General features: G+C 44.1%; 2 protein-coding genes across 2 annotated transcripts in view; one reads left to right on the top strand and one right to left on the bottom strand.

Moving 5' to 3' along the window:
• LOC107218075 overlaps positions 1-1,050 on the bottom strand; it is a 22,276-nt gene extending 21,226 nt beyond the window's left edge. Inside the window, exon 1 of the mRNA XM_046744100.1 lies at positions 1,024-1,050. Coding sequence (XP_046600056.1) covers positions 1,024-1,044 — 21 coding nt within the window. The 5' untranslated portion in view covers positions 1,045-1,050. The remainder of the gene's footprint in view (positions 1-1,023) is intronic.
• The window catches only part of LOC107218076 (polyadenylate-binding protein, cytoplasmic and nuclear-like), a 20,418-nt gene extending 6,600 nt beyond the window's left edge, over positions 1-13,818 (top strand). Inside the window, exon 4 of the mRNA XM_046744111.1 lies at positions 13,069-13,818. Within this exon, the coding sequence (XP_046600067.1) occupies positions 13,069-13,223 (155 nt within the window). The 3' untranslated portion in view covers positions 13,224-13,818. The remainder of the gene's footprint in view (positions 1-13,068) is intronic.

The raw sequence follows: 13,818 nt of genomic DNA, 5'->3' as shown, positions 1-13,818 counted from the left end.
TATTCAGGCGACATGTTTCGGGGGCGCCTATCTTTCCGCACACATCCGCGTATGCCTCGCAAATCAAAACCAACAATAAAATGCAACTGCTTCCTTCCGATGTATTCGCGTATGCAGAACTGATCCGAGGGCTTGCGGACGGACTTTGGTTCGCGTGCTGGGATAGCGGCGAGCCAAAATTACTCACTAAATTGGAGGGTTCGCGTTCCAAGTTTCTCGGATTGCTACCAGCGTTATCCAGATTCACCGCTCGAGCCGACGAGTCTGACCTTTTCCTCTTCCTCTTCCTCTTCCATCATTTTGTTTTGTTTTCAGTTTTGTCCAAACATTTTTCAGCAGCACGGCGAAAAAGACGGTTCCTGTTACTAAATTCATTACGAAACAACCTAGAGTTTTCAACGATTTTTTTCTAACCAAAACCAGTTGACGCTTTGAATAATATTTGGTCTGTTTAATTTTTTAATCAAATTAAGAGGACAAGATTGATAAAAGTAGGAACAGCTTCTTTCTTTTGCAGATATTATTAACCCTAATTGGTCACTTGGGGTGAATCACCAATCACCCTAAACATTTTTCAAACTCCTCGTAGAGTCCCTTAGTACCTTAACTTTGGTTAGGAAAACCGAGAAAGCTCCTTCCGCGATCCTTAAACAATACCTAGATATGTTCTTTTAGATTTTTAGAACTCATCGTTGAAGCAGGATATTGCTTGTTTGGAGCTGGGGTTAATTTCACCCTGTGCGACGGTTACGCGATTCTACCGAAGCGTGACCAATTAGGGTTAACAAAGCATTGTCCTCACAATCAGTCGGGAAAATTTACAAACGTAGAGAGTCGAAGAGGTGAAATTTTACACGATTTTGTATACAGCATGTTACACATGAAAAAAAGTAGTAAGCGAGAAGAAAAAAAAAAAAAAAAACAACCAGAAATTACGGAACTAGACAGAAAGTAAATCGCTAAATAAATATAAATGAAATTGAACCAATTTACCGGTGCCTGGGTTATAGAGTTTATACATACACTCTCGGCGTGTAGACACATACGTATAAACGTATACGCATCGCAGGGTAGCCGGTGAAGTACAGTTGGGTACATATTTGCCTATTATATTTACGTACGGGTATCGAATACCTTGTAGTTTAATCGCAGTCACGCGATACGCGAGGAAAAAAACCGAGTCACGTCGTCAAGCACCCCAAGCCAACAAAAGCAACGAACTATACTATCAGGTACTTAGAGAACTGCTCGGACTATCAGTCAGAGTTTTTGCAACCTTGTAGATGCAATCTGCAATCTCAATTACAGTTTCTATACATGATATTTGTATCGTTTGATAATCAGATAATTGCTGTGATACTCGACGTACGTACTCGAATTTTCTGTATCATTGACGGATCATAAGATTAGTATAACTCGTTCACTTCCAAGTTAAAATATCAATGCAAAATGCCTTTATTTGAGCAAAGAAACACTTTTAGGATGATTTTTTTAAGATTTTTTTGGATATGTCTCAGAAATTGAGTTTATTTCTTTAAACTTTTCATTTTTCTCGCCGTGTGAGAATAATTCTATAAAATAAATAGCGGCAATCGTTTTCATAGAAAAATTTATCTGTATATCGTAAACTAGATAATTATTTAATATGCATTGAAAAACCGAATTCGAGGTATGAAAATGTTTTTGTGTATTGATCCAAGATTTCGTCTATCGTTTCAAGATTTTTCCAGACACTAATTTATACGTTCCGTTAAAACGAGCTTGCATGACCTGAGAATATAAGCCTGAATAACAATTATCGATATTGTTCAGAGAGTAAAAACGATAGAAAAAAAAACCAGTCGACGGGGGTTGAAAAATCCTTCACCGCAGTCCAGATGCAGATCATGCGGATGCACCGCGGGATCGAGCTTGCGGGCTTTGCAGGCGCATTTTCTCACTCAAGTTGAGCGCGGGCTGCGCCACGCCTTTTATTTATGAACTATTTGCGGTAACGAGATTTACGAGGTGAATCGAAAAGCCATAGGGGAGCGGAGGGAAAAAGTTGGTGGTGCAGCACGGGCCGATCTCGCGGCGTCGGCACACTGGCCTCGTTCCAAATCTGCTCCCGAACGACCTTTTTTCTGTACTTCACCCTCTTCGCTGTTTCGTTTTTCCCATTTTTTTTCCCCGTTTTATTTTCAAATTTTCTTTATTTCTGTTTCAACGTTTTTCTCGCCTCTCTCCATCCCCCTCTTCCGCTCTCTCTCTCTCGCTCTTCAATCCAGCAGGCAGCTTGATTTATGGCGTTGTTGTATTCCCTGGGCACCTCGCAGCCGCCTCCCTCCCACTCTCTAATCGACAACCTAATCGCGAGCAATTATAGAGCGAGAGAGAGAGAGAGAGCGAGAGAGAGGAGAGAGAAAGAGAACCATCGTGAGCCAGAGAGACCGGGGTGCGAAATTTCCCGTTGCTGCAGAGTTTGCGTAAGAGACGCGCCGTTTCTCGGTCAATAATTTTTCCCATCGAAAAACCCCCAACGATTTGCGTAGCGCAATTTCTACGCAAAAGCCCTATTGTCAGTTATTACTGTGAGTTACGGACTAATCTATGATGCAGTACGTAATGTAATGAGCACGTAACAACCCATAGATGCGTTCTCCAGATTGCGGCGCGTCGGCTGTGTCACGTTCCTGTGACGTATCTACCGTGTCTGAAATCTGCGGGTGTACACCGAAGCGTATCTACAGGGCGATCTGAGGTGAAACCTGAGGGGATTGAAGATCCTGAAAGCTTCCAAAATAACAGCGTTCTTTCATGTATAAGTTAATACGTGCGCGCGCATAAATATTACATAAGACATTCTTTGCTGATTTGGAAAAGTGAGGCGGGGTTGAAGTTTCGAATTTGAAAAGTTCCGAAAGCGCCTAATTCCGAATTATTTCGTGGCGAAACTTGAAGTAAAGAAATCAAACATTGAAGAAACCACAAAGTTTCGAATGGTCGGAAAGCCGACGGCTCCAAGTTCCGAAACGCAAGATTCCGAATATTCAAGTTACGATAGAGCAAAGTTCCGACGGAGCAAAATTGTGAAAAATAAAGTTTCGATCGATTAATATTCCAACAGTTAAAATATACTCGGACAGCGTAGTTTACTCAACGCGTCGGTGTAAAACATTGAAAAATCCGAAGATCAGAACTACCAGGATTCCGAAAGCAAAAATACCGAAAATCGAAAACGAAGAAAGATCAAAGTGGTGAAATTGCATCTAGCCAGAAATTCATAGAACTGAAAATCTTCGATCGTTCGGAATTTCGATATTTCAGATTCGTAAATTTTCTCATTCTTACACTTTCGAATCTTTCACTTGTCGGAGTTATGCCCTTTCGTAATTTTGCATTGACTTGACCTTTGAGCGGTCTTTGACCATTCAAAACCTTGATACTTCGTCAAAGTTTTGTTTCTTTAGTTGAAATTTTGCCACCAAAAAATTGGCAATTCGGAGCTGTCGGAACTTTTAAAATTCGGAATTTCAACTCCGCCCCGGAAAAGTACGTGTCTGTCGCATCTGAATCACTCTATAGGTAGGTACAGTTCGACCCTGACGGCACGTCGCATCCGCGAGCTTGACAGCCTGATTGGAAGAGGGACCGGCGTGGGTTTCGTTAAATATGCAAATTGGCACGTTGTTACAGTTTTTTTCTCTCCAAATTTCTTTACGCGCGTCGATTTATCGCCGCTGTGTCACGGTTATTAGTATTATTTTCGTTCGCCCCCACGTCGCGGCCCAAACCTTCGTTCCAAGGTAAAGTGAATTTTCCAACCCTGTTTCAGCACCGCGTCGAAAGCTGTCGATATCTCGGAGGAATATTAATTAGCGACTTTGTACGCCGGTGAGTCAATTATGATTTCCCCATCCCCGCTCTCGTTCTCTGCACGGGGAAACGGATTTCAGTTTCTGTAGAGTGTAACAAATAAAAGTTCCAATTTAGTCGATGGATGATCGATTTTAAACTCTTGGAAGCAATCAGACCCGGGCTAAGCTGATTTTTTTACGACAGCACTCTTTATGCTGCGGGAAATTATTCATGCGTCATTTTCGTCATCGATGTAATTTCTTAGATATGGAGAGCTTTGAGTGTTTTGATTGATTCGTTAATTCTCAATCCGAGATACGATTGAATAAACGCTGATGGATGATCGACTTTTATCTCTTGGAAGCGATTAAGCCCGGGCTGAGACTGTTTTTTTACAGGCACTGTTTGAGCTGCGGGAAATATTCACGCGTCATTTTCGTCATCGATATAATTTCGTAGATATGGCAACTCCGAGTGTTTTTAACGATTCGTTGATTCTTGATCCGAGATATGATTGAAAAAACGGTTTATCCGTGCAGAGCTTATTTGTCTGAACGACATTGGCCCGATATGGAACTCTCAAGTATATTTAGTCGAAAAACCGAAGTTGTAACGGTCACTTGAAATCGTATCGAACATTTTTATCGCCCCAAACTCAACCTGTGTCTGATACACTCGACAATAAACAAGATCCATCCGAGATGGTATCGAAGAATTGGGGTATCCCAGAGTAAGGCCTTATTCAATTTCATGCAAAACTCGGATAAGGGGCGTTCTCGAAATCTTATCTTCTAATTCCGCGAAGATAAAACGACATTAAGCATTTCCATGTTCTTAATTCCTTCACGCAGTGAGTCACTCGAGCGAATTGCAAAATTATTCTGCGATTTGACAAAGGAGCTTAATTCCGATTATAAGGATCTTATCACACTCCGAGTTTCTTGAGAGAGTTCTAGAATCGACGAATACTTGGCTTCTGGGATGAAATCGTCGACGCGAATATATAACGTATAACGGAATATATCTCCCACATTATTATACAGCCGTTTTTCCTTTCGCTTGTAATCCCCGAATAATCCTCAGCCTTTCAATTGGCGAATGATGGCATTACACGAGTCGCGTAACAACAGTCGTGTTACGTTAATTAGAGAGTAAATCAGAGAGCATTAAAATCGTAACGTTAATCACCCGGACACTGCATTATATACGTATAATCGAAAACGAGTTGACTTAATTTCCGCGGGGAATGTAACAGATGCACAACGTTATTTTCACCTCTATACCGGGATAAAGAACCGGGTTTTGAACAGCCGGTGTTACGGAAATAATTGCGACGTCTCTTACGTACGAATTTCAAATTTTGTTTAAACCAAATTTTTATTTTAGTCCTCTCAACGAAAATTTCACACCATTCATTGGCGAAAATATCCGTGTGCAGACACAAATACAAATTGCCGTCATAATTGGCAGATCCAAGTTTTCCGGCTGATCGAACGTTAAAATCAGATTCTCTCTAGTAGCCGGTATTCGCACGCTGTACATTATATCTGCGCATAATCGCCGGTCAGTCTCACAGCTCCCAATTATAGCCGGTGCCGGGGTTGCAGAACGGGCGTAAGCTGGCAACGCGTGTGTGCGAACCCGGAGAGGAGTGCAGGTGTAATAAAATTTTGTCCCGCTGCATATACGAGTACACCCGGCAACCTCGCGGCAATATCTGGGATCAAATGAGGCGCCTAAGCCAGCAATCACAGCTTATCGCGGATGAAGATAACTCTCGTCGATCGGTTTTACTATTCGTACATACACGTTGCGCGCATACGCCGACCGGAAATCCCTCTATCAACCTACGGGGATATACCTTGTCACCAGTTACAGGTTACAGCCCCGGGGCCTGATAATACCCAGTCTGGAATATTATGCAGGTGGCAGGTGTGATAATGCCCCTACACGCCGGTATTCGCCCCTTATTAAGCGGCCAGGGTGTATGCCAGAATCGTAATGACGTATGTCCGCGGGGCGGGTCGAGAGTTTCGTTTGAAATTCCCGAAGGAGAAAATACTTTCTCGCTTTTGTGTCGACCGTGTAATTTACTGCAGCTGATTTCCATGCGAAGAGAAATTTCAAAGAAGCTTAAGAACCTGATAATTTTCACGTTTCACGATAAACATTCACCGTGTAAATAATTTCAATGATCTTTGACTCGACTCGCCGTTTGCTTACAGTTCCTAGACACCGCAATTTTCCACAGCCACTCGACGGATCCAAAGTGCGAAATTGCTGAGCCGATGTTTAGCCGTCTACGGACCGCGATCTTGGAGTCCGATTACCTCGACGCGATCATGAAGGGATCTCCTTTTCTCGCCCGGCGTTAACGATTTGATGACATGCTCGGCGCAGAGTCGAGAGGCGGCGAGCGAGGCACTTGTATAAGGCAGCGCCAATTATCACGGCCATGCAAATGCCTCCATTGACACAGATTTTTGCCCCAGTCCGCGGCATTCCTTCCACCGGCGTGTGAATACGAGTAAATACGAGTATACGGTATAGTATCGCAGGTTTCGCTGTGCCGTACATACAAGGTGTGCACCTCGTGTTTGAACATCACGCGGTCTCGACCAATGTACAAAACGAACGCACGCGTGCACGCACGCGGAGAGTAAGAAGCGTGTAACCCGCACCTACGAAATTTGACTAAAACAAATAGCTCACAATCAGACGAATACGCAAAGTGCTGACTTTGTCGACTTTCTTTTTTTATACCTCTGCAGCTCTGTGGGGTACGCGTGTATCCAATGCTTAAGAAGACTGTGCACACACGTAATTTGGCGTGCTATACACACGCGTAAACCGACGAACGGAGTTCTGCCTAGCCTTGACCTAGCCGACTTCATCCAGCCAGGAGCCCAGCTCCGTGGCTTTCGCATCGACGTTTCCTCGGCGTGGCTCATATTCGCGATCTGCATACTTTCCTCGGTTATGGCTCCCCGCCGGCGACACGCCTTTTACCTACCTATTTGTATTGTATGGGTTTGTCGAGTGTAGGTATGCGTGTACCCGCGATCAGCGGAGTAGCCAGTTTCCTAGATTCTAAACCCGGCACGCGTTTGTCTATAAAATTGATCAAGTTTAATGCCGCGGAGGTCAACTTTTTCCTCGGTCTCCGCGTTTCGAATCAACGAAATTATAACGGTGCGGTGACTCGTTTCAACTTAATCCTGTGATTTCCGGTCGAAGAGAAAGATACTACGATAATTTAGTCCGCGAGTGAAATTTCTATTATACCAAAAGTATGCTGCAGTCAAAATTTTTTTCCAATTTTACCAAATAATCAGAAAACAACGAGAAAAAATATAAATTGAGAAAAATTCTTTCGCGAAACTCTCGCCGTTTATACGCGGAAAATTCAATCTATCGTGCCAGAAGCGAGGCGGAAGTTTCGATGTTGGGGGTATAAATAGCCGTCCGAAAAGTCTCCTTGGATGGTAGAAGGATCACTCGATTAAGTCGCCGGGCGGAAATTTGAAAATCGCGACCATACGACCATAGATAGGATTAATTTTGGCAAGACGGATCAGCAGCTGTCGAGTGTTGAGTGAAAGACGTTAAACCTCATAATTTAGTGATTCTCCGATGTTGATCGATCGGTGCGTTAAGGATGTGAAAAATTCGGCGATTAAATTAGGGAAAAACTGAGAGAGCGAAACCGTGACGGAATTCCGCGGGGTTTTCGCTGGTGAATTGGGGCTTCTATTGGCTTACGTTTTCCTCCCCGGCGGAGTTAGATGGAAGATAGGTTGACTGGCGTTAGCTAGCTGCAGGGTGGGTTGAGAGGCAGGGAGGTCGGCTTCAGGTTGGCGGAACTTGCGAGGTGAGTTAGGGGTGGAGAGACAGGGCGAGATGGTTGAACTTTTCAAGTCTGTCACTGCAGCGAGATTTCCTTTGCAATCTTCGGAGGAATCTTTGGTATCCAGACTGCACGTCTCTTCTACTTCGCTCTTTGTTTTCCCCTCCAGCTCGTTCCTGGGTTCTCCCTCAGGTCCTTCCTCCGCTCCATTTCTCCCTCTTCTTCTTCTTCGGCGGGTTGCCCCGTAGCGACAAGACCAGAGACGAGAGACGAGACCCGTCTTCTGATAAAGCAATAGTCTTATTTTCCTGCCGGCAGCTGCACGGTGTTCCACAGCGATCCCGCCGAAGGCTGTGCAGCTGAATCGAGTTCTCTACAAGTATAATATGTACGCTGTAGCAGATCCTCCGACTCGGGAAATATCTCGCAATTAGTTATTCCAGTAATTGCTCCGCTCCGTTCAATTAAAATATTATAATGCAAAATACACATCTCGTGAACACCGGTTGGGCTTTGGTAACCCGTTGCACCTGCACCCTGTCCCCCCCCCCCCCCCCGCTGCTGCCTCTTTGCAATCTCTTCACCGTCACGCGCTTCACTTTCTCCACGCGGCGCTGCGGCAGAAAAAAACACTCGCAAAAATACCTCGCTGATGGAGCACACCTCTGTTCGCCCCTCGAACTTTCAAACCTATCCGATACCTCTTTGTTCGGATGCTGCTGATCGAGCTACATTGTAAATGTCACCCAGCAGATCTATATCTCCCTACATTTCAAGATCGTGGATCAATTTCACCGTCGTAGGTCCGACTTTCGAGTTTCCGAATAGAGGCAAGTGGCTCCCCTCGATAGAAGAAAAGTGGGTGATGGGTGTGAAAAGCTTATTGCCAATACGTACGATTAGTTTAATTAGGAGCCCAGTCTCCGTTCTCATTCACATGTTTAAGTAATGCTCGAGGAGTGGTGATGCCGAGTTCAAAATCTTTGAGGATGTTCGCTTCGCAATCGTTTGTTTGATGAGTTTGTTTTTACGGCTGAGCAAAACGTTTAGTAAGAGAAAAGAAGAGGCGAACAAACAAACAAAAACATCGTATTTAAGTGGAAATGACCGGAGCTTGAGCCAGTGTCGAGTATGGGAGACCCGGTCCTGATGTCCGTGTCGCATCGTGCGTATGAAATTCATCGAATATTTGGGCCAGTCCGTATCTGGGCCGCCAAGGGCCCCGGGCAGTGTGTCAGAAACAGTAAACGCGGGGTCTGTCTGCCCCTACCTGCACACCGCGTTTCGCTAGCGTATGCAAGAAAGTGGTCCACGCTGCTAGGAAGTAACATTAACGATCAGGGTTATCGAGGTTCAGATAGAAACGGAGAAAAAGAGAGATGAGAAAAAAAAAGGAAATTTTTATATGAAGAAAGAAAAGAAGAAAAACGGATGGAAAAAACAAACAAATTGAAGTGGACTGAGCCAGGTGACGAGGTCGAAGATCCCATCCTCGGCTCGCCTAGCCTGTAATCCACTTGCCGCATCACCGGCAGTCGAGAAATGTACTCGTAATATCCTTCCTCTGCGTTTGTGTTTGCAAAATAAAAGAAATAAATAAAGTGAAGGTAACGGTTAAAGCGTTTCATCGGATGAAATAGAGTATTGCACATTTTGCCGGGTTCAAAACCTGCAAAGTATATCTTGTTCGGCAATAACTGTTGTTCGATGAACGATTCTCAATGAATTTTTTTCACAGCTTCTGTACCCGCGACATTTGTACATACATGCATACATATGACGCGTGTATTTATAATCCGTGAATACAAAATCTGCGCAAAGATTGTCGTTCAAAGAGCAAAAAAAAAACAAAAAACTTTTCTCTTTTTATCCCGAGAGAATTTTTTCTCCCCCTCCCTTGAGGGAGAGTTTCCAACAGCTGGTTGTCGTTGGGGCCGATTACAAATTGTAATTCATACTCTCGGTCCTGAATATGCATGCGTAACGCGGGTAAACGTATTACGCGTCAGCGGGCAATGTACACGGAGTAACGTACGCGGAGCGTCGCCTGGTACTCACCTGGAATTTATTGCGTAGGCGGGAGGGTGATCTCGGGCAGATACGTCACGCGGGGATTGATCGACCGCCGTCCACCGGGCGAGCAGGAATTCCTGAGCTTCCGGTTTCCCCGGGACCGGTAGGGACGTCGGAGCGACGGACATGCGGGAAAACGCGTGTGACGAGTGAATTTCTGAAGACACTCGGAACGAAGGCGGAACGGGTTCCGATAGAAAGTGCAACTCGGCCCAGGCGACAAGGTCGCTTTCTCGAGATGATCGCGGTCGTCCCGGTACTCGACTACTCACATTCGAACACACGCCCGTACCTCTCGAACAATTTACCTATCCAAAGGTGAATAATTTATTCGCTTTAAAACAAGTTTCGAACGACGGTCGAACCAGACTTTCACCTTGATAACTTATCCAATGTTGTGGAAGAAAAATTGTTTAAGAAAAGCCGGATTCGTCGTCCACACCCCTTCGATTTCGATGATTTTTTGGGGGGATGTTACCCTCAAAATATTAAGTCCCGAAAAAATTTATTGGCTGAGGAAAAACCATTTTTCGTTTTGCGCCAAAGCTCGATTACTTTCCGCAGTCGGGGCTGTCGGCCAGGAAATGACCGTATGCCCAGTTAGAGAGAAGATGGTTATATATCGACGAGTATTGTGTTCAATATCTTCTTGCGTATCGCTAACTTAGCGACGCTGGTGAATAAGGTAAGTGTACCAGTTATTGACCCTGTCCTTTTTTGGTTGTATCTGTTTGATCCTTAGTTTTAGAATTACCAAATACCAAATTTGCGGTGTCTAAGCCTCTAACCTCTTATTGGTCTTAGTCATGGAGAAGTTCACAATTTGTGCCGTTGATTTATAATTTTGGAAAATGAAAGGGTCAATAATTGAGTCTAAACGTGACAATAACTGGTACACCTACCTTGGAAGAGGCTTTTCGGGAACCTTTGTGACTTGCAATTATTAGATTAGTGCGTAGTCGACAGTGATCGATGCAGTAGCGCGATAAGAAAAAAGTATTGGCGCACAATTTGGGATCGAATAAGTAATTAAATTATCACAGCATCGTTCGTAAGCAATTAGCGATTTAACATGTAATTTATTGCTCGGTTGAAAACCTTTAATTGCAAACAAGCGATGCTGTGATAAATCGGCTACCGATCAATCAATCAATCTAATCACTAATGTTCAGTGTGCTACTGTGATGACTGTGGCAGTTATTTATGAGTCTGTCTAATAAAAATCATTACGCAAGAAAGTTTTAGTTCTATTGTAAAAGCGCCGCTTTTTTCTACTCACATTAACTATCGTTACTATTAGCATATATCAACAGATCTAATACAATCGATTCAAATATGATGGAAAACAATTGTTTTCTCGAAATTTATCACCAGTATAAATTAGTAATAATCGAGAGCCTTTACCGTAGAGGAAAGGAGGAAGATTGTCGGTAAAAAAGGAAGAAGGGGAGAGGGAAGGAAAGGAAAGAAACGAAAAGAAAAGTTACGTTACGCTAGGATAAGATTTATGCCCCCGGCTGCAACGTCGCAACGCTCAGCTTATATTATACCCCGAGATCATACGCCCCCATTGTTGTTATTCAGGGTGCTCCATGCACTGCATGCTCCATGGTGAATCGCCTCGTTCTATACGTGACACACGGGGTTATATTGTCACCGTCTCCACCGTTTTGAGGCGTTTATCACGAGTGGTCGTTTGGAGATTAAGTTGGGTGTGTGTCTTGATTTTATCCATACGATTTTGAAATGAGTTATGTAAGTTGAGATTATTGCTATCACTTGTCAGCCACGTTTTAAGATCGTTTCATCGCTTCCCCGGACTGGTCTTGACAATTTGTCTGATTGGATTGGAATTTTCAAAGATTTCATCAGGATTTAAAACAACTGCAGAAATTCTTTGGCAAAGTTTAGAAAAATTTGACGGAATACTAATATAATCAGTCGACGAAAATTGGTACGCATACATAACGTTGCAGGTGATTTCAAGATTCGTTTACTTCTCGAATTTATGAGCAGCGAAATTTGGCTCCAGCAATTTATAATTCTTCGTATGAACCCCAACCCTAGTTTTTTAATTTTCAACAATAATTTACAAGAACTCGGGAAACTCACTCACCCCAAAAACGATGTTCCCGTTAAATCGCAAAGACTCGGCGTACATCCGTCAAACCATCAACCCATCAAGCCAGCCGGAAATCGGTGCGGTGACCTCAGGCCGGAAGGGTGGCCAGTCGAAGGGGATGGTAGGGTAGGTACGGTCTGGTTTCCGTGCCGTGAGTTGCACAGACGAGTACGCGGTTCCGCTGGTGTGGCGGGACACATTGCTGTCGGGGATGCCGGAATATACGAGGAGGAAGACCCTCGACGTCGGCCTGGGTATCGACTCCGCGTGAACGACTCTTCGGGCTTCCGGCTAGCAGCCGCGTGATAAAATGGAAAGAAAAATCCTGGAGTCGCGATGCCGCCACCCGATCCTAGCCCTCGACCTCCCGCCATTTTTCTTTATCCTTCTTCTCTTATTTACATTTTTTCAGACCTCACCCCTCGACGGAGAATTATTCTCCCGTCTCTCGAATATCCCGTCGCATATTGTGTTTCCATGTAGGTATGTTTGCCCGAGAGTTAGTATAGCCTATGGAGAAATAACTTGGATCGGTGGTGGATCCGCTTCGAACCATCCATCCCTGGCTGACCTCACACCCCTCTTATTTCTCACCTTACAAATTTCAACATCAAGTTTGTTCCGTCGGGGAATAAAAAAAAAAAAAAAAGAAAGACTTTTACTTATCTATAAAGAAGGTAAAAAAAAATACCCGTTTCGAAAATAAGACTATCGTATTACATGTTTACTTTCGAAATGTATGTTGATAATTTGGAGAATCCCGTACAACTCGATTTGCCTCGTTTTCTATTTTCGAAAGGTGAATATTAAAACGAGAACGAAGTGCGAAAAAAATTAGAAAAAAATACACAAGAGAGACAATTAGAAAGAGGAACGAAGCACTTCTCTTCATTAAAAAAGGTTATCCCACGTTGCGCTCAGTTCTTATCCCGAGGGAATAAAACAATTTTTCATACATGGAATTTTCCCCGTATTCTCATCTCGAGTTTTAGCTGTATAAGATGCGGCTAACCAAATGATGCCGTACCACTGCGGTTATACCCGTAAAAAAATTATACATTGACACATACATAAAAAAAAAAATAAGAATAATGATCGAATGAATGATTGTATCGCAAAAACTGGCCAAACGACTGGCCTTTAGCGTTTCAAAAAAAAAAAAAAGAATCCTTTCCTCACTTGACTTCAGATCTGCGCACATTGGTATTGAGAAATTCGAAGAGCGATCTACCGATTGACACCGATCCTCGCTCGTCGTCTGGATCGTCGGATCACTGGCAGTGTAAGGAGCATGAGAAAGGTGCCAACGAAAGTCGACTGGCCAAAATCGCGGTTAAATTTTGACCAGATGGTACGAGCAGGCAGCCCGATAGCAAATTTGCCCGTTTGAAGTCAACCGCGTCTCTGCTGAACGTGGGCCAAGGTCACGAGTACGTTCGTAAGAGGGTCATGAATAAGTCGGGGCCCGCCTCCCACGCCGGACATTCTGGGACCGAGAAGGAGTCCATCCGCGATCCGGCAGGAGAAAGTAGCCGAGTGTCATCCGAGAAGGAATTCATGGTAATCATCGGTTGTGCGGCGGGTCATTTCCTTTGTTTAATTAGGATGCTGATGCACCGAGGCGGAACGCCTTCGCGCGGTGAGAGAGTGAGAGTCCCGCTGCTGCTGGGCCCTCAATTGGGTGGGGCCTCTTAGATGTAACATCGAATCGGGGTCGCCGAACTCTCCGGCATTTCGAGCTGCACCTGATCGTTGCCGACCTCTGAACCGCCGAAAAGAGGCATCGAAAGTGACATGGAAAGACACTTGACGATGATTGGCCAGTTTCTTCTATTCCAGGGTAAAAAGTAATTCGCTGGAGCAGCAAATTTTAATGACGTTGCAATTTTAGCAAGATTTTAGCAGGAGAAGAAAATATTTTTACTACTACAGCAAAGGT

The sequence above is a fragment of the Neodiprion lecontei genome, chromosome 6 (genome assembly GCF_021901455.1).
Source record: "Neodiprion lecontei isolate iyNeoLeco1 chromosome 6, iyNeoLeco1.1, whole genome shotgun sequence".
NCBI classification, from domain to species: domain Eukaryota; kingdom Metazoa; phylum Arthropoda; class Insecta; order Hymenoptera; family Diprionidae; genus Neodiprion; species Neodiprion lecontei.
This window is presented reverse-complemented; position numbering and strand designations above follow the sequence as displayed.